Genomic DNA, 25488 nt, shown 5'->3' on the forward strand with positions numbered 1-25488 from the left:
CCGGGGCGCGCCTTTTTCCCGCCCTGGAGTGGGTTGTCCTAGGCACTGACGCGGACGGCCACGCCCTCGGAGGCAGGCGGAGGCGGGTTTACGCCCGCCCGAAGACGGATAAAAGGAGCAGCAAGTCAAGAAAGCATCCTCTTGTTCCTGTGCTCTGAAGCTGCACCTCCCCGCTGCACGTGAGCTCGAGACGGAACGAAGAGCCAATTTTGACCCACCCACCAGCCCCTGAAGACAGCAAGTTGTTTCTAAATAAAGTTTGAAGATGTTAACCGTATTTCTTACAGGTTGGGATGAGTGTTGTGTTATTTCGAGTATGCAATAAAGGAGAATGCTCAATTTACTGTATGGTTGTTTTAAAATAAAGTAATGTTGCATTAGTGTGGATCAGTAATCATACGTAACTAGTTATGATCGCCTTCTTTGTTTTCATTAGTACTTTTAGCCATTTGTCGTATTTATTTTGGTCGGGCGGTAAGGTCATGATCGGTGAGCAGTAATTGGAAGATCCCTATGGGGGGGCCCTCACCCATTACGGATGGGAGCGCTCGGGGGAGGTGGCCATTGGCCCCTCAACGGGGAGGCGGTCCCTTCTAAGGATGGGCCGCCGGAAGGAAAGGAAAGGCGGTCAAGGCCCCTTCCTGGATAGGAGGGGCTACGGGCCCTCCTGGGGAATTTCCCGGGGCCAGGACATCTGCGACGGCAGATGGGGTAAGTTGTGTGGGGTTCGGGAGGGGGTTTACGCTACCTTTTAGACACCTCACATGAGTCCTCGGTCGACCGTTAAATGGCATCGAGTTCATTGGGGCCCCCGTCAAGTCAAAGGGAAATTGGTAGATGCACTTGAGGTACGCCTCTGTGCGGTCGCTCCCCTCACAAGTGAGGGGGGTATTTCTGGTTTAGGGATCTGACACCGGTTACCACCTTGCCGTTGGCCCTTAACGTTAGGATGTACAATTTCAGGTCAAATGTTTTGTAGGATGTTAGTTCGGCTAGGAGAACCTTTGTATTAGAGATTTGTTAAGGTTAGCCAAACATCGTAATGTGGAAATTAAATTGTACATAATATGAAACTGTTATTTTAATGTTTTAATTTTGTTTCATATTTTAATAAATACGTCCGGGAGGGTCACTCCCTCCCGCCTTCCAAAAGTTCAGAACCGTTTCCGGTTTCCCATCCTTGGGGTTTGTGTCGAGAGGGGGTGGTGGGTATCTCAGCCATATGTATACCTGGTTGAATTCAGTGATTGTTTTGTTTTTTAAATGTTAGTTTTACGTTATTATAAGACCTACATGTCAACCCATTTTAACCTTCATTTATTATAGGCAAGTATATATAATGTATTTCTGAAAGGATTACTCTATACTGCATGACAGAAGAAAGTAGGCAGTAACTAACTAAATTATACAGGAAAAAAGAAGATTTTTGTGAAATCTGCAAATTATGTAACAAATAATGTAAATCGATCATCATACAGGAAAAGCTGACGCCCCAGAATTGCCATCAATCTAAAGTCCCTCATCATTGTTTTATCAACATTTTACTCATGAAAAGAAAACATAAACATAATTCTAATCAGTGTTCATTGTTAATTGTGCTTTGAATATAACAGCAGTTTCAAGTTAACTACTCCAAAATAAACATGAAATATAAAAAACATAACAGAAAGCATGTGTTGTATGGTACAATATTGCTATTTCAGGGTTCTGGTGACATTTGCAAACCACTCTGTCTTTGGAATTTAAGACGTCACCAGGACTTCTATAAGACAATACTAAATTTTGCAGTTACCCGTTATGTATCATATAAAGGAGTAGTTTACAGTTTTTGTATAGTAATTTTACTTTCCTATTCAAGCTATGCAACCATATTCATTTGATGAAACTATAAAGCACATCCAAAGATATCATATGCTATTTTTACAGATGGGATAAGGGTCCATAATCTGTATTCATACCCTCATGTTGGCTGTCAGGGTTAGAAACCTACTTTCCAGGCACAACCCCAGGTGTTCCCTTAATTAATTTATTTATTTATAGTCTTGTATCGCGCGTGAATCAGCCCCGAAGGGGTATCTCCGCGCGTGGCTTCTGATTAATCTATTGCGAGTTGAGAACAAACTGTCCGTGGAGGCCTTTAGTGTTGTTGAGATCTCCAATGAGGACTTACATGCTCATTGTGGAACCAACACAGGTACTAGTGCTTTGGCAATTAATAATTGAGGAACATGTCAGGATACATATCATTGTGACCGGAAATGTTTTTGGTGTCTTATGTGTAAAAGCGTTTTGCGCTCTAATTTAGTAACCACAGAAAGGAACCAATCTCCCTTTGTGAGAATTTGTTAACGTCTTTTGGATCATTGTGGCTAGCTGGTACTCTAACTGTCTTCCAGACAGCGAATCTCACACCGTGGGTATGGGGACCAGATGTGTCTCCCCAGGTCTGTAGGTGACTATGTCTCTATGTAATGAAATTCAGTTCAAAAGCTCAGTGGAATTGCAATCTTCAGTGTGCACATTGAGCACTTACACTTTTGATGGAATAAAAAAGAATCTAGCACAAAGGATTCAAGATGATTTTTCACTGCCACTTTAGGTTTTACTTCATCCGACTGCCCACTTTTGTTAACTACGTACTTACATGGGCTACTGTGTAGCTTTGAAATCAGTGGTTTGCTACCATGGAGGTTCACAAACATCTAAATTAACGTATCGCAAAATGCTATGACTATTCCAGTGTCAAGGGTACCTGCAAAGCAAGCGGACAATGAATGACTTAAAGGTTTGTGTATTGATTTTGTGGATACAGAGGGGGTACACCAACCTTAGTGCGTCATCAAACTCCAGAGATCTGGTTACTGGCTGCTGAACTGCTTGCTGGTCTGGCAGTCTTGGCCAGTGTGATCCATGGCATTTATGAAGCACCTTAACCATTAAGTCATCTATGCACTTTGTGAAGACTCAGCACAGACAAAGAGTGCAGCAAAGCATTAGATAAAAAATGTAATAAAAGTTAGTCTCACCTGCACTTTCAGCAGTCAGTCTCCCAGTCATCCCATCTCCATCAGTTGTGCAGAGTGAGAGGGTCTAGATAGGGAGCAAGCTGTCGTCAGTGATGCAGGACTCATTGACTGTTTAAAGGGGATCCCACTAAGGGCATGGCAAACAACAGCAATATTCCAGGCAGTAGAGTATCAGTAGGACCTTACTCTTTGTCATAGCCAGGAGGTAGTTGGCTGCATGCTGACTTCTCGCTCCGATGTACCACAACAATAAGGAGCAATGGGGGTCCAAGACGAAGGAATGATTAGTGAGTGGCTGGTAGCTCCAGCATATATTCCTCAAGCAAGGCAGCTGGACGCACGCCAATTGTTAATTACAGTCTTATGAATTCCTAAATTCCTAAATGCAAATAGCCAGCCATTAAGGACAGTTCAAGCTTTTCCTACACAGAGCGGTAGGTTGGAGCAGGAGCTTCTGTCTACACACAACTGCTCAGGTAACTATTGTGGGTGCTCAAGTAAGTACTATGGATGCTAATCTGGTTGGAGGCATTGCCCATTCCTTCCACATAGGGTAAACCAAAAGAGAGCAGGAAGCAAAAGTGGAAGGTGGGTTGTCCTCAGTGGGCAGCACTCGTTCTCCATATCGCAATGCCTTTCTCAAAGTAAAATACATGTTTGCAGTAATTAATTGGTATGAATGAATATGCACTTATAAAGCGCATGGCTATTAGAGGGCATCCCAGCGCTTAATGTGGCGCCTCAGTCAGCAAGCACAACTCAGGAGAAAAGGAAAGGTTTCACCTGTTTCCTGAAACTAAAGTTGTTAGGTTCCAGGCGGATATGCTCCGGAATTTGGTTCCATAGCTTGGCTGCATAGTATGAGAACCGCCGACCTCCTGTTCGAACTTGCTTAATCAAAGGCACTATGAGTAAGCATTTATGATTGGATCTCAGCATCCTGTTAGGGTGATAAAGTTGAACCATAGACTGGATCAATGGGGAGCCTTATGCGGAGATGGCTTTGTGAACAATGCACATCACCTTAAAGCCAACTCTGGCCTGAATGGGAAGCCAATGCAAACTGATAAGGGCTGGTTTGACTGAACTGCATTTAGGGATGTTCATTAATAGGCGGGCAGCACAGTTCTGAACAATTTGTAATCTGTTGGTAGTTTCCTGGGGTGCACCGAGGTACACTGTGTTTGCATAGTCCAGTCACAAGAGTATCAGCTCCTGGACTAACACGTGTCTAGCATCAAAAGGAAGAAGAGGAAGGATCTTTCTTATCATCCTGAGAAGTCCATAACAACTAGCTGCAACTTTACAAGCCTGATCTTTTAAATCTACTTACAATCGAGCCAAATTTCCAGACTCTTAATCTTAGTTTTTGGAACAGGTGGAGGACCCAGACACCTGCCCAAGAAGCATACGTTCTGTTTTAGCTCCGTTTAGTTTAGAAAATGACTTATACATTCATTCAGAGATCTTTCCCAAGCATGATGTAAGACCAGGCTCAAATTTGTCCTTCTGACTAAGGGAGACCACTAATTGGGTATCGTCGGCATAAGTGATGATCTGGATCCCCCAAGGATACACCAATTCAGCTAAAGAACTCATGTAAATATTGAACATAGTGGGACTTAGTGATGATCCTTGGGGGACTCCACACAGCAGAGGGATATACTCTGATGCAACTTCGCCTTCATAGATGCAGAAGCAGCGATTTTCAAGGAAGGACTGAAACCAGTCCAACACAGCTCCTGCCACCCCCACCTCCTAAAGTCTCTGAATCATAAGTTGATGACTGACAGTGTCAAAGGTTGCGCTAAGATCTAACAATATCAGAGCAGAGCTGCCTTCGTCATCCATGATTTTCCTGGTCTCTTCTATCACAACAATAAGGGCCGTCTCAGTACCCTGTTGACATCTAAAGCCTGTTTGAGAGGGATGCAGACACTTATTGTCTTCCAGAAATGTTTACAGGACCTAATTGACATGTTTTTCAGCTAACTTCCTGATTCCAGGCAGCAAGGAAATGGGTTGATAGTTTGCCCAGTGCTTCGGGTCAAGATTTGCCTTTTTTAAGAGTGCCTTGACCCTAGCCTGTTTCCAAAGAGGGGGCACCACTTCGTTAAGGAGGGAGGAATTTATCACATCCCGTATGACTGGAGAAACTATTTCGGGGATTAGATTTAGAATAGACGGAGGGGCAGGGTCTGTGAGAGAGCCCGATTTCAATTGTCTGAGGAGTTCCTGCGTGGATGATAAGGAAAGAGGGGGGCACTTTCCAACAAGGTTAGCTGTTTCGAGATGACACTGTCATTAATGGGGTTAGGATGTGAAAAAGTCTTGTAGATCTTCTGGACTTTAGCTGAAAAATACTCTGCAATTTCATCACACCGCTGCTGAGAGCTATTGGGGGCAGAAAAAGGGCTGGGAAGTGTAAGAAGAGATTTTGTGATTTTAAAAATTTGGCGGGGGAGTTGGCTGTGGAGACAATCTTATCATAGTTATAGCTCGATTGAGCTGCCTTTATTTATTTTTTGTACAGTTTAATTGCCTCTCTGTATTTGGCATTTTTATTCTCAGAATAATGAGTTCTCCTTTCCTTTTCAATTTTTTGCTCGATTGTTTGAGTTGCCTCAGTTTCTGAAAATACCAGGGGCCTCATTTATGACTTTTTGTCGTAGGGAAGCGCAGCAGGCCTTCCTGCTGTGCTTCCCTACGGCAAAAGAAAAGGGCAGGAATGCGCCGTATCTATAAGATACGGCGCATTCCTGTCCTTTTCCCCTGCGCCAGCGCACAATGGGCTGCTTGCGCTAGCGCAGGCACCCTTGCACAATGGTGCAAGGGTGCCTGCATTGCGGGGAAGATTATTTTTGTACAGGAAGGGAAACCTTTCTGTACAAAAATAATCACAAGAGGCTTTTCCTCTTTCTAAGTGTGCTGCAGAATGCAGCACACATAGAAAAAGGAAATACGAGGAGAAATAAAGACATTTCTCCCTGTTGCGCCTCTCTTACGCCTCCCCTTGGGAGGCGTAAGCTTTTGGCACTGCTTCAGAGTTACGATTTCTCGTAAATCTGGGGCAGTGTCAAAAGGCCATGGATGTTGCTGGGAACGCCCCCAGCAACACCCATTGCACGCCCCTTTAATGCAGAACACTGCGTTAAAGGGACTGATATTTATCAGGCAGCAGTACGCCACAAAAACTGGCGTACTGCTGCATGATAAATACCAAGCAGGCTTCTGCGCCACGGAACTTCATGAAAAGTGAAGTTCCGATGGCGCAAGGGGCCTCATAAATAAGGCCGATGGCTTTTTTGTTGATTCCCACTCCATGAAAGGATTGTTTTCCTGGGAAGGACTATATCTAGAAAACCTTCTAGCCAGTTATTATAATTATTATTGGCAATAATGGGGTTTGCCTGAGGTAAGGGGACTGAATTATTTAACTCGGTGATCCACTTTCCTACCGGTAATTTGGACCAGATGCGACTACATTTTCTTATTTTTGCGAGTGGCAACAGGGGGTCAGATAGTACCCATGTTGAGAGTAAGAAATGGTCTGACCAGGGGACCGGGATAGTGTCAGCCACCGCAAGGTTCTGTATATTAGTAAAAATAGGATCAAGCAAATAGCCATGATCATGGGTAGGGCCACTCACTTTTTGCTTGAGTTGAAATGTGTCCTAGCCTTCAATAATATCAAGAGACAATTCATCGAAGTGTATATTAAAATCACCCAGGATAGAAAAATTAGGTGGGGGCTTGCCAAATTGGCGACAATATCTGGGAGATCCTTGCAAAAATCAGTAGATTCACCCAGGGGGCGATATATTAAAATTCCTGAAAAGGTATTAGTGGGAGAAAAGCTAATTGAGAAAGCTAAACTCTCACAGTCAGGTAAGGGATTATTAGTAAACCTACATCTAAAAATATTTTTGTAGATGATAGCAATGCCCCCGCCTCAGCCGCTATCTCGATCTTGTCTCATAATGACATAATTTGGGGGCAAAGCTCTGACAATAGCATGATCAGACTCCTTATTTAGCCTGGTTTCAGTAAGAAACAGAATATCCGGGCTATTGTCCTCAATGAGTAAGTGTATCTCAATAGCATGTTTAGGTAAAGATCGGCAATTCAGAAGTAGCATTTTATTTTATTATTATCATCCGTAATTCCATGGGGTATAAGAGTGGGACAAAATTTTAAATCACAGTGAGTGCAAGGAGGGCTCATCCTATCTAGTATCATAACATGAAAGCACTTACTTTTGATCTTACCTCTAGGTTTGGTGAGCTGTTCCCTGGTATACATATGTCTAAAAGAGGAGAGTTCAACAGGGGTTCTGGCCCCTGGGCCTGGTCTGGCCCGGAAGGGCGCAGAAGGGCTTGTCTTTGGTGCACCGGTGGCACGCCTGCTGCGCGTGTCTACTGCACGGAAGCATCATCGGCGGTTTTTAAAGCCGAGTGATCGCATCAGCGTCTACAACTAGAGCGCTGACCTAGATTAATGCGCAATGAGAATTCCCCCCTCAAGCATTGGACACAGCTCGTGATCCCCCCCACAAGTTTAAACACACACAGTAGCAGCAATGAATAAAAATATACTTCTTTTTAAAACTAAGTGCAAAAAAATCAGCCCTTCACTCAAGAATAGTGCTCTAACTAGAGGCGCCAAATGCGGAAGCGTCATCGGCGGTTTTTGAAAGCCGATTGATCGCGTCAGCCTCTACAACTAGAGCGCTGACCTAGATAAATGCTCAATGAGAATTCCCTTCTTGAGCATTGAACACAGCTCATGATCCCCCCCACAAGTTTAAACACACGCAGTAACCCTACAATTTGACTCACCTATAGTGTTTGCAAAGCATTTATTTGTATAAACAAACATGAATGGGCCTACATTGGCCCATGCACCTGAATTCAATTTGCAAGGGAAGGCCATTGGGCAGTTCCTATGTCTGCACCTAGGTACTTCAAAACCTACCAAGCAGTGACAATCAGGCTGTGCTCCGCCGGTGATAACTAACGGGTGCTACACAATTAGGACGAAGACTGGTGATACCAACAGGGTCTCCCCTAAAGACTTTTCCTAGGGATGCCTCTGAGGAGCACACATCTCTAGTTTGTAGGGTCTCTAGGTATTCGAGTCCCCTCAAACTACTTCAGGAAATTAAAAATCAGAGTGGGAACTTTGAGGACACAGGATGAACTGGTGAGGTGAGTAGCTCATTGAGGTTGTCTGGGACTTTCGTCCTTACAGAAATGCATTGCCTTATGCTTCTTAATACCAAAAAAGTAATCACCTTTTTTGTAATACATTTCTGTAGATACTCCTTTAACTCTCCCCAAGGAATACTGGCTAGTCTCCACTAATCGCAATGTATGTATTTAACATATACGATGGTTTACAACATAAACATATAGATTGAATGCTCTTAGAACTAATTCATGCTTTGTGAATCCGGTATAAACTATGCAAATTCACATTTTGATTTTTCCAGATATCACATATGCATTGAAAAGGCGTTGTCAGTTGGCTGTATGGTGCTTTCCCTAAATTGCAGAATTAATTAATTAGACAACATATTTGTTTTATCTGTAGGAAGGTATGCACTGTTCTTAAAAGAATGCAGGACTCACTGGCAACAAGCGGCTATCGAAATTGAAGGATTGCCCTATTTTACAATCCAAGACATAGTATAAGAAGCAAAGAGGTCATCGCTTAGATTATGTTTCTGCCCTTCTGTACGGGAGATCATTATCTCAAAAATGCCTTTAAATATCAACATAAGTTTGTTAACTGAAATGAGCAGATAAGTGACGGCTTCTGTGATCTGAGCTCCATACACAGCTTGTCAGACATGATAAGCGATGCTGTACTCAGAATCATATTAGGGCTGGCATTCGGCTCTTTGGGGAGAGCAGTTAGGCACCATTACAGGAATCCAATCAGAGTGACAATAAGGCTTGAACGAGTCCTTAATGTGGTTTCTAATGAGCATAAGAATATGGAAATTCATAATAAAAATAATTGCTCACATTTGTGCTTGTTATTTAATGAACATTTATCCTCTTCCATGCAACTTGTTCACGGAGTAGTGTAATCCAGCCTTTTCTAATAATATCTATCTGGAATTCTGTGATATCCACATCCACCTTTCTGGATGTGACTGCCTCGGTGTTCTTTAAGAATACTTTTTCATAAAAAGACAATAGATGTTGTGTAGCTGTTAGGGGTTGATCTCTGACAACTCCGTTATGACGGTGAGTAATTCAAGAATAAAGGGACGGGTGTACAAAGATTCTGCTGCAAGCAACCATGACCTACAGCCATGTCAGAGGTGGGGCCGAGGCTCACAATCCGAAGCGGCGCCCTTCAAAGCATGAGGGATCGTTTCAGAGTTTTAAAACATGAACTTTAGAGAAGCACAGAATAGGCAGATCTGTGCCCCTTACATCTACAAATGAATGTTGCAGCACAAGTGTGGCGCCTGGGAAAACGATGCACCTTCTACCCCCTTCATAAAGGACCCTATGACTTACTCCTGAACATCTGTTGGTAAGTCGAATTTACTCATAAAAAACAGCTGTCTGAATCAGACCGTAAGTCTGCAGTAATACCCTCTGACCTCAGGTTTTGCCTCCCGCCTGTATGTGTTAAGCATGTGGTTTGATGTCACCAACTCTGAAACATAATGTCGCATTTGGTGGGATTTAACATTCTTTAGCAGAATAAAGCCCACAGGATCGGTGTGTTTTGCTGATTAGTGTTTCTAGTATAGGGCTAGATGTACTAAGCCTTTTAACGGTCACATTTGCAACTGTTAAAATAATTTTTCCTATGTACTAATCCCATTTTAGGAGACTAAAGGTTATTCTGACTCTTAAAATGTGAATCCAAATGAATACCGATTGGGTGTTTGGAAGGGGTGTGTTGTAGGTTCATCCGTATGTTACGTATCAATGTTTTCTGACCGAAAACCAATTGCAAAACATTGATATTTTACCAACATCTTAAATGATATGCAATGTGTGGTAAATGGTTTCTATGTATTTTCCCTCTCTACCACTTTATCAGAATGTCCTGTGACATCATGGAATGTTAGTGTGCCTCACTGTGTTGAGATTGTCAGTTGGTCATCTCAGGCTGAGGAGCTGGTAGTTCTCTCCTGGTAGGATTTTCTCCTTGTAACTTCCTATCCTGTAACCTGCCACCTAACTACTTGTTAATAAAGAAGAATCTACTTCTACACCTGGACTACGCATCCTTGTTTGTGTACCACACAATGCATTCACAAAAGGAAAACGGTCCCTTTGGGATCCCTTTGTGAAAGTAAACAAAAAGGTTTGCTAAAGAGTAGATAGTTGTCCAGGGGACCAATGCCAACTCTTAAAAATACAAACTGAAAAACAAAAATATTATTTTAAAACAGCATCACATTTTCTTAAGGAAAATGACATTTGCTTAATTAGAAAGCAATGACAGACATCGTCATAGGCTGACCCCAGCAGGCCACCATCCCTGTGATGGCCTCCAATTGTAGTGACTCACAATTTTTGATCTACTTCCCTTAGAAACTATTGATGTGTCCTCCATGTCAAGAGTGCTCATGACTGGATGGTACTGTCTTGGAGGTCATGTCAAAGAGCCTGGCACCAGTCCAGCAACTGTTGTGTGCTGCTCTTCATTTGTTACACCCCCTTGAGTTGGAGCAGGAATCTTTCCCACTCTGGTCCAGGGGTGGCTACTGTTCTGCAAGTGATGTGCATCAGTTGCAGGACCAGCACTCAGGAAACAACTTCCAGGTTTCCCTGCAAGTGCAGAGGGGCTAAAAACAGCCATGTGCTGTGGGCTGTAAATCAGCCATCTTGCCAAAAAGTACGGATGAAAAAATTGTCACCAATGTCTATTTTTTCCAACATATTTTCCGATTTTTTTTATTTTTACAATGTTTAACTGCAAGTAGAACGGCTCACAGAAATCTGGAAAAATAGAGTCAATCAAAAGACCACAAAACTGGTAAAAATTTATTTTTTTAAAGAACCTGTTTGTTCCTGAAAAATGAACCTTTTCCCCCAAAAACACAAATTAGCTATATTTGGGCTATTTTCTCAGTTCCCCGATGGGATTTCAACAAACTCTCAGGTCCTTTGGAATTCTCAGTATGTTAGGAGAAAAGTACGTACATTTGGTGTGGGTACCTTTTGTAGAAACATTTTATAAGGTTTAAGTGCAAACTACCCCAAACATATAAAAAAAAAAAGGCTTAGAACCGGGGAAAGGCTTAGAAGCCAGGTGTTTAATGTTCATGAGGTAGGTCGGAGTCTGACCCACTATGATTTGGCATTTTAAACACCGAACTATTAGTACATAAATTGGTTTTTAAAATTCTTTACTAGTCTCAAAAATACTAGTAGGACACTGCGATCAGTATTTTGTGCGTAGTTGCACGGATTTATAAAAAAAAAACACAGTGGAACAACGCTCCACTCCTCCCCAGCCCACAGAAAGTTCAAATTTTTTTAGAAAAAAACAGTTACCTTTTCTGCTGGATTTTATTTTTTACATCCCACTTACCTTCTTCGGGCCACCCTCCTCCTCACCTCGGTGTCTTCTTCTTTCCGTCGTGCTCCTCGTGTCCCCTTACTTATTGCATCTTGCGTGAACTGGCAGTTCATGCAAGATGTAATACAAGTGGGGACGCAAGGAGGAGGCCGACAGAAGGAAGAAGACACCAAGGCGAGGAGGAGGGTGGCCCGCAGAGAAGGTAAGTGGGATTTAAAAAAAATAATTGAAAGGTTGCTGGCCGCAACTTCACGGTCCCAGCGGAGCACGGAGTTGGTAAAACTCCTCAAACTCCGCTGGTGGAGCGGAATACTCGGTCCAGGGTTAATTAGTACAACTCACAATTACTGAATCTTGTAAAATAAATGTATATCAAATCCATGTCTATGAAGTGATGACCATCCTCAGTTTGGCCAATGAATGTGATTAGAGATTTTACACCCATATGTTGAAAATGCTTGTTTATTTATTAGAGAGCGCTGTACATCACCATAATGCAACTATAGAGCACTGTATATCTGCATACATCGGTAAATATCAAGATACTGGAGTGTAGTAGGAGTCTATCTAAATATATGACTTTTACCCGAGTGAAAAGTTACTTTTCAAGATTTTCTTGAAGCACAGGGGTTGGGTTATTTCATTGCAGGTGTGGTTCGGGGCATTCCAGAACTTTGAACCATGAACTTCCAGTTCTGCCTCCATATTTCAATCCACCATTTTGAGATGGACTCGTAATTTATTAACTATTTATTGTCAGAATTTTTAAGTAACCTGCCTACGAACTCCTTTATGTCTGTTTTATGTTAACTGTATAATACAACATGTGCTATTTATTTTTTAGTGAAATGAAGCAGAAACTCGACGAAGAAGGTAGCAAGTGCTCAATCCTTGCGAAACAGCAAAAGTTTAACGAGCATTGCTGTATCCGCTGCTGCACGCCATTCACATTCATCATCAACAGCAAGCGGCAGTGCCTAGACTGCAAGTACAACATCTGTAAGAACTGCAGCTCCTACCAGAAGAAGGAAAGGGCCTGGATCTGCACTGTATGTCAGCAGACAAGGTAAGGATGTGTTGGAATGTTCAAGCCATCACCAAGCAATCTGGATGAAAGCCATCTATGGGTCAGATGCACAACGCCATTTTCTGATTGCAAAGTCTGCAGTTAACAAAATCACATGGTCTGCACCCATAACATGTATTTTTGGTATGTCTTAAACTCATTCTATGAGTTGCAGAATAGATTTATAGGAAGACACCCGAAAGGGACAGTCTCTCCTAATGTGTTTCTGCATGGCTTTTATCTATAGTTTGCAACTGTCATTGTGTAAACAGACTATTGATCAGCTACCAGCACCTCAAAGGAGGTGATAACTGATTTGCAATGTAGGTTTCCCCTTTGTCGTTTTGCAACTGATACATAGGTTGCATGGCAAAATTAACACTGGTCACAAAAAGTAGGTGTTCATATGTACGACCACTTTTTGCGACCAGTTTTTTAGTACATCTGGTCCTTATATTCCTTTTAAATTTGGTGGAGAGATGTTCAGAAATTAATGGAAAACACAGAAGAAAAGTAAAAGAAAGACCAGTAAATGTAACAAGAGCTACTCAGAGATGCGTTGACTTGAGTGAAATGTTTTCTATGTAACACAGGTATTGACTTCCATTGAACAAAAAACATATCTAATCAATATAAACCCCACATGTGCAATGGGAAATTCAGGCCCAGGAAAATTCATTTCGAGTCAAACGGGCACGAATATGCATTATGCAATGTAAAATGTGTGGCATGTGAGACTAATTGGAAGCAATTATAGGTAGAAGAATATGGGAAGATGATTTTTTGACAGTATTTCACTTTCTTGCTTATCAACAGACAAGCCTCGCTCAGTCTTACCTCCGCCATTGCACAGCCTTGCTCACAAAGTGGGCAAAAAATCAGGTCCAGTATAATAGCAACACCAACCAAGGTATAACGTACACTGCTCAGCATCGTAGCACTAGAATTTCTCGACCTATATTAGTAAAAGCATTGGCAAAACCAATAGGTCTGACTGACTGACTGACAATAGGTCTGGTTTTAATGTGCTGGTGCATGTAAACACAGGAAATCACAAACGCTGTTTGTACGGATGGCTGTTTATTTCATTAACACCCGTCCTACTAGCTTCATAAAAGTAGCAAAAATGGATAGATATTTTTTAAGAATGCATTACAAATATATAGAAATGAATGTGACAAATAGCACAATGATTGTACTTTTCAGGTTTCAAATGTTCCCTCAGTCACTTGGGTGACAACCCTTTGTATCACGCTGTCTCCCCTCGCTAACTGTACAGGCTGTACATGCTAGGCTGCCTCTAAGAGAAAGTTTTGTTTGGGAGTGAGGGTTAAACTCTAGAAGCAATGCGATATAATCAGTTTATGAAAATTACTCTGTTTAGAGTTTTCTATGAGCATTTTGCTAATATGATCCACACAGAAAATATATCCTTGAATGCATTTTGGAATATTATGGAGAAGTTTAGTTACCTTTCCTGCTTTGTAATTCTTGCTACAAACATATTTTAAAAATAATTTAGTTCCCAGTAGTGATATATAGCTTTTCCCTGATCCCATATACTGTTGATGGAATGTACCATATTTTATCACTACAGCTGTATAATATATGAAATGCAAGGATTCTCCTATAGAACCTCAAGTTGCACAACACCACATCAGTATGCTTTAATGTGGAATGCTGAAAAACAGGAATGGTTAGTGTTAGAAATTAGGGTCTCTAGTTGGCAGATGTAGGTACTTTTGTACAAATAAGGACCCTTCCTTCTAGTCAGGGTAAGGGGATACACACTTTAGATAACCGCTGCTCACCCCCTTGGTAGATTGGCACGAGCAGGCAGGCTTATTCCCAAGGCAATGTGTAAAATATTTGTACCAACACTCACAGTAACATAGTGAAAAAACCACTAATAGACACCTCAACAATTTAGAAAAAAACATGTCTTTAACAAAACTTAACAAGACCAAAACGAGAAAAATCCAATCTACACAGTTAAAAATATGACTTTCAAAAGGTTTCAAGAATTTGTAATATAGAAAACTATGAATTCATGACTTTGACTGAAAGTACCTGTAGTTACGTCGAAATTCACAAGGCCAAACATCTGCAGAGTGAAGAAGCTTTGAAAAGAGATGCGTCAGTTCCTGAGACCTTGGGGAGGCAATGAAACATTTCTGCTGCACGCAGGAGAAGTGATGCATCGAATCCGGTCTGTAGGAGGAAGTGACGCGTCGATTCTTTGTGACGGTTCTGGTCTGTAGGTGGTGCGTAGGGAAAACTTGTTGCATAGGTGCGATGCTTTGAAATTCGGGAATGCGTCGCTAATCGATACAGTGGCGGCGAGCGGCCCTGAATCAGTTTCCTTCAGCTGCAACCCCCGATGCATCAAATTTTGCAGCGGTGACAGGCGCTGCGTCAGTTTTTGTAGGTGCACAGTGATGCGTGGAAATTCTTCTCGCTCTGTGAAGATGCATCAGAAAAACAGCTGCAAGAAGAGCAATGAGTCGTTTTTGTAGTTCTTCAAGTTCCTTCTCTCTTCCAGGTTCCAAACAGCAGCAACAACCTCCAGAGGTCCAATACTGGCACAGGCACCTCCTCAAAGGTCAGAACTCACAGCAGCAGAGGTCAGAAGAGCTGGGGGTGAAGGCTTTGTGTCCCTGAGACTTCAGAACAGGAGGCCAGCACACTCAGGCCCTTGGAGATCTCCTTCAGGCAGAGGACGCATCACACATTAAAGTCCTTCTCCTTTCCTTGGCAGAAACAGCAACTGCAGACCAACCACACACAGCAAAGGGGCAGTACTGCTCCTCCTTCTCTCCAGTTATTCTCCTTGGAGAAGTGTCCTCTTGAATTCCATTGACAATCTAAAAGTCTGGGGTCTGGACCCCTCTTTTTATACAGGCTCTGAGCCCCGTCCAAGCCAGTTCTGGGGTTCACATAAAAATCTCCTTACAGTGCTTAACACTCCCCATTGTAAGTGTAAGCCCGGGTCACAGACACATCACGGGGGCAGAGCCATCATTGTGGAAGGCAGGCCAGCCCTATTCAGGTGCAGTTGCTACTCCTCCCTCCACTCAAAATGCAGACCAGGCCTATTCAGCCTAGCGCTGACTCATCCAGACTCTCTGGTGCCACTGCACCTCCCCAGCCCCTTTCACTCCAAAGCAGGACAGTCAATACACAACCCAATAGAGGCACACTAGGTGGCTAAGCAAGAAAAAACCTACTTTCTAAAAGTGGTATTTGCAAACACAGAATGTAAAAAATCACCTTTCGTAATAAAAGTATCTTTAGATTTTGAGTTAAGGGATACTAAACTCTATTTTCCTACCTTGTTCCCAGAAGGAGTTATGTTAATAAGATGTTATAAGCAAACTCCCCATTCTGTCCTATAGACACAGATAGCCTTTCAATAGTGAAAAACGAAATTGGCAGTATTTCACTATCAGAACATTTTGCACACATCAGTACTGACCTACTTTTCACATACACTGCACCCTGCCCAGGGGGTACCTAGGGCCTACTACAGGGGTGTCCTATATGTAAGAAAAGAAAGGGTAGGGCCTAGCAAGTGGGTGCACTTGCCAAGTCGACATGGCAGTTAAGTCTTTAAGCCTTTTTAGCTAACATGAGTTTCATTGCTGTTACAGGGTATTACCCCGCGACTTCTTCAGGGCTGAGGTCAGTTTCAAGTAGTCTCTTAAATCCACTGATAATCTCAATCAGGAAGGGGTTCTGATAAGTACTGCTCCTGGAGAGATAGAACAATTAGTCTTGTGTCAGGAGAGCTAAATATGCTTCTAAATATGAGGGTGTTTCTTTAAGAAGAGATGCCCCATCTTGCAGTATTAGATAGAACTCTTCAGATCTCCTGGCCGTGGCGTGTTTACCGCGCAAATCCGGGTTGGAATTATCACTGGATTTAAGCGACTACTTGAAACTGACCTCAGCCCTGAAGAAGTCAGTGGTAATCCCCTGTAATAGTGAAAAAACAGGTGCTGGCTAAGAAGCACCCACAGATGCTAATTCATTGACTCAATGCCCCGGGGAGGTGGCGGTCCCTGGGGCTTCGGAGGGTCCGTGAGGTCCCCCACCCAAAAATAAATGAAATCCCTGGGGAGGTGGTGGTCCCCGGGGATTTACTACACTCTAATACAGCCACTCTCACACCAACGCTTTTAACCAAACAGCCACTCACTCACCCTTACAGACACTTACACACCTAGCCACTCACTCATACAGCCATTCAGACAAACACTCACTCGGTCATATAGTCACTCACACATATTCTCACTCACACATAGAGCCACTGACACACTCACTTACTCACCAATACAACTACTCACTCATCCACACAGCTACTCACACACCTACCTATATACCCATATTGCCACCACACACCCATGCGGCCACTCAACCACCCACTCACACATGGATACATACAGTCACACTGCCACTCACATAATATATGTTAGAAGTAGTATCACTCAGTAGTGCAACTATTATACTAATTTAACTTTTGTAGTAGGTTTGTCTATATGTTTAACAATCATAAACTCTTAGAAAGTACTTCCACTAACTAGATGATGTCATCAGTAATGTCATTTGATATTTCATCAGTGATGTTACTGACCATGTCATGAGGGATGTAATATGTGAGGTCATGAGCAGGGCATTGTGGGAGCATAAGTTCTAGATAACTCAGGTCGCTTTAACTGCTGAATAACACTGATTTTGTTTGAGTGAAATCTGAGCCTAACTATAACATCCCTGTAAGCTCTCATTTTTTCAGTGTGTGTATATGTATATATATATATATATATATATATATATATATATATATATATATATATATATATATATATATTCACAGAAAAAACCATAGGTTTTAGGTCATATATAGTTAGGAATTTGCATTTACAAAACCTTGAAAATTCACTGAAAAAACCATAGGTTATAGACCATATATAGTTAGGAATTAGCATTTACAAAACCTTATTTTACTCACACAAAACCATTGAAATTCCATATATAGTTAGTTGCACTAACTATATATCGCGCACCCGCAATCCACTGCTGATGATGTCACATACTACATCATTCATGACATGGTCAGTGACATCACTGATGACATCACTGATGACATCTCAAATGACATCACTGATGACATCACTGATGACATATCAAATGACTTCACTGATGACATCACTGATGACATCTCAAATGAAATCACTGGTGACATCACTCATGATATCATTCATGTGATAATACAATGAACCTCTTCAGACTCTAATATAACCTTAGATACAATCAGTGTAAACAGACACTCACAGACTGTCACTCATCCATGGAGTTACTCACACAACTAGTCAGTCATGCAAACAATCAATCACACCTCCATTTCCTCAACTATACAGTTATACAAACTTTACATATTCAAACATATACTAACACATATTTTCTCTCTTATACAATCCCTGATACAAGTTCACAATGATCCATACAGCCACTCACACATTCACTGGCTCTTATGCACAGTTATTTATATATGTCAACTCTCACATGTACTGTGTTTTACATATGTACTTACTTTGACATGTAGCACTGAGATATCCATTCACTCACCAATACACTCATGCACACAGTTAACCTCCCATAGAGCTGTTTCCACATGCACTTTTGAAACCATACATCTAGTGAATCAATTGCTCACACATCTATGCACAGAGTCATACACCTCCCAGCCACCCACACACACACTCAGTCTCCCATACAAATACTTGGGCAACCAATCAATAACCCATATAGTTAATCATCTAGCTACTGATCAACACATGCAGCAGTTTATAGAACAACAGACATAATGATGCACAAATTAAGACAGTTTAGTCACTAACCCATGCACTCAGTGAGACACATTTAATCACTCACTCATACAGTCAGTCATGCACCTACTAAATCCTTCATCCAGACACTTATAAATCCACTCATTCTTCAATATGTAAGACATATTTTAACTTTACAGAAACATACAGTCACTGGATGTTGTCATCAGTGATGTCATTTAAGATGTCATCAGTGATGTCATCAGTGGTGTCACTGACCATGTCATGAATGATGTAATATGTGACATCATCAGCAGTGGATTGCGGGTGCGCGATATATAGTTAGTGCAACTAACTATATATGGAATTTCAATGGTTTTGTGTGAGTAAAATAAGGTTTTGTAAATGCTAATTCCTAACTATATATGGTCTATAACCTATGGTTTTTTCAGTGAATTTTCAAGGTTTTGTAAATGCAAATTCCTAACTATATATGACCTAAAACCTATGGTTTTTTCTGTGAATTTCAATGGTTTTTTAATACCAAATATCAAATGCTGTCAAATGTCAAGTACATGATAGGTAAAAACATTTTCGTGTTTATGCACGCTGATGTGCTTTGAACGCTGCCCCCCCTTCCCCCCCTCTTTTCTCTTAGCAGTACTCTCTCTTTGCAGATAGTGAAGGGTAGTTAACGCAGGCCTTTGCCCCCGTTGTAATCCGTCGTGCCTGCTTCTCTCTCTATTTGATTGATTGCTATCCAAGCATTTACTGTTTTAGAATTGGTTCTCTTTGGTTCATTCTGTATTTACAAACAAGCACAGAGTCGCAATACTCTGTTTAGTCTTTGGAGATAGTGAAAAATAGTTTTAAAAAAACAAAAGGAATCGAGCAAAATCAGTAGGCCACTAATGGGATCTGTTTTTGACCTCGCTAAAATAGAAACATTAAGAACAACCCCTCATGAGAAATACGAAACTAGTAAGATGAACTTAGCTCCACACCATGATGGCTGCAAGACAGCTCGACTCCGCCGCCCACCCCACCCCACCCAAAATAACGACAAACCCTATGCAAATATTATAAATATATACAACACACCAGCAAAGTAACAGAGTAAAACATTTTATTAAATAACTATTTACATAACTATTTTATACTTTTTGTTGCCCGATCCGGCTAGCTCAATCGATCGAGCATGAAACTCATGCACTCTGATAGCAAGCGTTGCTGCTGATGCTATGCAGACCAAAACTGGTTTTCAGTTTGTACATTCTTCTAGATTTTTCCATCCAAGGCTGGTTGAGTTTGTAGAACGATGGCTTCAGATTTTCAACATACGGTGTGGTGGCGCGGACTGGGAGGGGGCGCATGGCTCCTGCCCCCTCCCCAAGTAAGATTTTCATACGTGAGTGTACGTTCATGGTTTTGGTCCCTGAGTTGCTTCGATGTCACTGCCATGCTCAAATGGCATAAGTTCTGGATGTTGGGTGCCATAGTTCAGAGTTCTGAGCAGCGCTTGTAACACTGTCTGAAGCTTATTTGCACCTACTGCAGCTTCACTATTCTCAAAGTAAGTGAGGGCCGTTTGTGGACCTGACTGCATTTGAAAACAATGTTATATGGTACCTCCCTAAACCGCTTGACGGAGGCCCCCGAGGGGCGGTGTGATGGCACGGACTCGGAGAAGACGCTTGGCTCCGACTCCCTCCCCAAGTCTTATAGCACTGGTGTAGCCTGAGATCGCCCCCGACATAGGCGGCCGGCTCCCGGGGTCCGGCGGAACTTTTTGCCTTTTCATGACTCTTCCATTCTGGACCTTGTCCCACAATCCGTTTGACCTGAAGACACGCTGTAGTGGGGCGCCCCTTTACCGTTTCAGTTGCCATTCCGCCCGCTTTTGCTACACTGTGCCTCTTCCGCCACTCAGCTGTTTACCGCCCGCTCTTGCGACTACAGCGTCTCGCTCACCATGTAGTTGAGTTGCTCCCGCTCTTGCGATGCAACAATAGGCATCTGAACCTCAGAATAGTTACACATATGCCACAAAGGTCCTGAATTACAGCTAAGGGAGACAAGCAGGAGCCAGGCTGGAAGTTCAAATCCATTAATCAGCCCCTAATTCATTATTGTCAGTTGGGGCAGGGCAGGTGTTGTAACTAATTTTGCAACAATGAAAGCACTTAGCAAGTGCAAAAGATCACTAATCAGGAAGCACTAAGGAAGCAGGTGCCAGCTAAAAAAATATTCTGTGACACATTAATCAGCCCCAAATTAATTCAGGTCACTTGAGGCAGGGAAGGTGTGCTTGCGTTGCCACAATAATGTACACTGACTGGACAACCAGAGGGTGCTGTGATGAAACAGAGGGTGGCATGGGTGGGCCAGAGGGTGGCATGAGTAGTCAGAGAGTGGCAGTGGTGACAGAGAGTGGCAGTGATGGAGAAGAGTGTCCCAAACAGGCTGGACACGTAGAAACAACAAGTTCGCGAAACTTGCAACCCGACAGGTAAGTTCGCGTTTTGCGAAATTGTACAAAACCCTCGCGAACTGGCAGAAACCCGGGCGAACACAAAAAAAAATCTGCAAATTTGCGAGAATTCGCGGATTTTGCGGATTGCGAGTTCGCAAATCCGCAAAATTCGCGAACGCGACATTCGCAAAATTCGCCCATGCTTAGTTACGAGTCCAATTTATACCGGCGCCATTTTGGGCGAGGCCGGGCAGGTCCAGGATATAGTCAAAATTTCTCCACCAACCATCGGCCAGACCAGAACCCCTTTCGGCCCTTTATGCTACAAGATGATGTCTTCCATTCAGAAAATATTGTTGGCAGCATTTTGAAAGGAAAGATAAACAGCCGTTCTCCTAGTGAGTCTCACATTGTTACATTTAGGAAGAATGTTGAAGAGTAGTATGTTGAAAATCTGAAGCCATTGTTCTACAAACTCTCAACCAGCCTTGGATGGAAAAAAAAATCCTGAAGAATGTACAAACTGAAAACCAATTTTTGTCTGTATAGCATCAACAGCAACGCTCGACTCAGCTTTGTGTGAAGCCGCCATTTTGATTCAATCAATAACGTCCCCCTGCACACATTCAGGGACCTGGTCGTGTCTTCAGGTCAAACGGATTGTGGGACAAGATGCAGAAAGGAAAAGGAAAAAAGTTCCGCCGGACCCCGGGAGACGGCCGCCTATGTCATGGGCGATCTTTGGCCACACCAGGGCGATAGTGAAGCTGCAGCAGGTGCAAATAAGCTTCAGACAGTGTTACAAGCACTGCTCAGAACTCTCAACTATGACACCACCTCGGTGCCATCCGGATCTTGGCGCCTTGTGCTGGTTCCGGCCTATTCACACATCGGTCCGCTACTGACACCACCTCACAGGCCAACGGGGCACCCCACGCCGACTTTTGGCGCAGCATTGTAGGATGGCCACACCAGAGCAGCAACTTGCTAAACACTACCTCGGTGCCATCCAGATCTCGGCGCGTTGTGCTGCCTTCGGCCTACTGTAGCCGCAAGTGCGGACGCAACTCAACTGGATAACGAGTGAAACACCAAGGGGCGCCCCACTGCAACCGAGGAGCCTCCATCTTGGGGGCGACGCACAGCATCACCAATGCAGTCAGATCCTCAAACAGCCCCCACTGACTGACGCGACCTCACAGGCCAACGGGGCGCCCCACGCCGACTTTCGGCGCAGCATTGTAGGATGGCCACACCAGTGCGGCAACTTGCTGGACACCACCTCGGTACCATCCGGATCTCGGCGCGTTCGAGTTACTGTACCGCAAGAGCGGGAGAAACTCAGCTGGACACGCCGTCTTTCGGCGCAGCATTGTAGGATGGCCACACCAGTGCGGCAACTTGCTGGACACCACCTCGGTGCCATCCAGATCTCGGCGCGCTGTGCTGCCTTCGGCCTACTGTAGCCGCAAGTGCGGACGCAACTCAGTTGGACGGCGAGTGAAACGCTAAGGCCCGCCCCACTGCAGCCGAGGAGCCTCCATCTTGGGGGAGACGCACAGCCCTCACTGACTGACGCGACCTCACAGGCCAACGGGGCGCCCCACGCCGACTTTCAGCGCAGCATTGTAGGATAGCCATACCAGTGCAGCAACTTGCTGGACACCACCTCGGTGCCATCCAGATCTCGGCGCGTTGTGCTGCCTTCGGCCTATTCGCACATCGGTCCGCTACTGACGCCGCCTCACATGCCAACGGATTTTCTACGCTTTTTATAGCCCAAAGCCGCATAACAGGTCATGTGACTTGTTTATAAAACTTTTCATTGGTTCATTTTACTTTTGGTTTCCTAATGATAGAAGGCTTGGTCATATGACCTAAAAATAACACTTTTCATTGGTTTAGAACATTTTTTTTTCCCAAACGATGAAAGCCCCACCTTGTTTCTGGATGTTTCAGACTGAAGCTGGCGTCAGCATGAAAGCACCACCATCTCGTGGCTCCGTCATGGTCATTCCGCGAGCAATCATGGCAGCGGCTCCCCACCGGAAGCCTGCAGGAGTCGGGGGCCCTCAAGACTTTTGTAAAATCTTCAAGGCTCAGGGGACATCCGAGTTCCAAGGTGTTCCAGGGCCATTTTAGTGGACCAGGCCCAAATCCGAAGAGCCGTCCGCCATTTTAAGAATCCTGTAGCAGCCGCCTATCGCTGCACCGCAAGAGTGGGCGCAACTCAACTACATGGTGAGCGAGACGCTGTAGCCGCAAGAGCGGGCGATAACCAGCTGAATGGAGGATGAGGCACAGTGTAGCAAAAGCGGGCGGAATGGCAACTGAAACGGTAAAGGGGCGCCCCACTACAGCACACGAGCCGCCACCTGGGGAGGCCCGTTCACGCCGCCTCTCCCCCCCCCCCCACGCCCCCCCACCCGGGGCGCCCCACGCCGTTTTTCGGAGCAGCATTGTAGGATGCCAAAACCAGTGCGGCAACTTACTGGACATCACCTGGGTGCCATCCACATCTCAGCGCGTTCTGCTGCCTTGGGACTATTCGCACAACAGACCGCTACTGACGAGGCCTCCCCGCGCACCCCCCGGGACGCCCCACGCCGTTTTTCGGAGCTGCATTGTAGGATACCAAAAACCAGTGCGGCACCCAGGTAACATCACCTGGGTGCCATCCAGAACTCAGCACGTTGTGCTGCCTTGGGACTATTCGCAGAAAACACAGCTACTGACCATTGTTGCTTCTTTTTTCAAAAAAATGTTTAAATGTATTTACTGTTTTTGTTGCGTTCTATATATTTATAAGTTATTAAAGTGTTATAATCCTACTACTTTGTTGGAGTATATTTTTTATGTGACACATAATTGTAAAAACTTTGATGTACAAAGAGGCATCCCTGGAATCTTCCGCTTCAGGCTCGGACCCACACACCCTCACAGTGAGAATCCCCTCCCCAAGCACAATACAGGATGGTTATCAGATAGTAGGAACCCGTATGGTGTGACGGATCTCATGGGGTGGGGGCCTTCATCTACTGTAACTCCTTTGAAGAGGGATGATTCTCATACATGCCAACATTTCAGAAGGGTAAATTGGGAGATTTTTAAAAAAAAAATCGGGAGAATGGGGCCTTGAATCGGGTTATTGTCATGTGTGGGCTTTGGAAGTGTGCTGCTGCAGGATCGGACATTTCAAACTCAAATGCACGTTCTTTTTCTTACCTTTCCGAAGCATGGAGCGCAATAGCAGGCAGAGAAAGGGTGATGCAAGTGTTGAACACTGCCTGGCCTGGCAAGTTGCTGGCAGTGCCCCCCCCGCCCGCTCCTGAAACAGGGCACACACACCGCCGCCCCGAGTACTTCACAGATCTTTAAAAGACCATGCGCTTGTTAATGAGGCTTAAATGGTTTATCACCCCTTCTAGAGCCCCTGCATCGGCCCTCTGACGTTTCCTGGAAGAATTAGCACGTAACACAATACCAAGCCCTGTCAGCTGAAACCCCCGAGGAATCGGGTTTTTGCTTGCAGGAATCGGGAGGCGGGAGACTAGCACTGAAATCGGTAGTCTCACGCCTGAATCGGGAGGGTTGGCATGTCTGGATTCTCTACAGCTGGGGCCATAAACTACATCCGCAGGGCTAGGTGATAGCCTGGGACCGGCCTGGACAATCGGACACAGAGGAAGAGGAGTGTCAGAGGGTGCCTTAGTGAATAGGGTGAAAGGGAGGTGTCGGGCGGGCACAGGGTGTGATTCTCAGAGAAGAACAGCGCAGATGGGGGGAGGTTTATGGCCCATGCATGAGAGAGAGAGCGGGGGTGACCAGTGCGTGGGGGAGATGCTTGCGAGGGTGGGGAGCCGTGCTGAGAATCGACGGCGTTCAGAGAGTGGGTCTGGTCAAGGCATCTAAAATGGCTGCCGTGCACGACAAAATTGTGGCATTGGAAAAAAGGCAAGATGGCGCAGACAATGTTTATCAATAAGGATTAATTTATAACAAAATATTTTATCGCAGTGACAAATTGGCGGTCAACACTTCCTGATTTCCATCGAATCGAACGTTAACAGACGTCACGCAGCAAAAAAAGTAAAACGCTCACGCACAGCCGCTGGAAGACATGTATCAACATATATGAGCCTCCTCAGCCACCCTCAGAAAACATAAGGGGTCAGGATACGTCTCCCGTACCCCCTTATACCCTGTAATTTAATTAAAACGAAACACAAAATGGCGAATTCCCGTTTCGCTACCAGTTTGCGGCCCGGGAAGCGCTTCTACCGTGAAAAATCAAATGTTTTTAATTTTCCCCACGGGACCCTTTAATAACCCCAACATCATTCCTAGGGGGTCAAGAGGGGTCTACCTTGCCCCCTTTCATTAAATCCCCCCTTCGTTTTTTCACCTCTTCTTGTCTCTCGATCCTACCGAGAGACAAGATGGCGGCCTCTATGGACTGTTTAGAATGTTGACAGACACCGGAAAGCCAATCAGCTTCGCTACGCAAAGCTCCGTTACGCGAAAAGTAAGCGAACCGGAGCG

The 25488-nt window shown here is 44.1% G+C and overlaps 1 protein-coding gene across 1 annotated transcript in view; it reads left to right on the plus strand.

The window, feature by feature from the left end:
- Positions 1-25488, plus strand: part of MYRIP (myosin VIIA and Rab interacting protein) — a 1654117-nt gene that overhangs the window by 711057 nt on the left and 917572 nt on the right. The window contains exon 3 of the mRNA XM_086941723.1: positions 12427-12648. Within this exon, the coding sequence (XP_086797849.1) occupies positions 12427-12648 (222 nt within the window). The remainder of the gene's footprint in view (positions 1-12426; positions 12649-25488) is intronic.

The sequence above is a fragment of the Lissotriton vulgaris genome, chromosome 10 (assembly GCF_964263255.1).
Source record: "Lissotriton vulgaris chromosome 10, aLisVul1.2, whole genome shotgun sequence".
NCBI lineage: Eukaryota > Metazoa > Chordata > Amphibia > Caudata > Salamandridae > Lissotriton > Lissotriton vulgaris.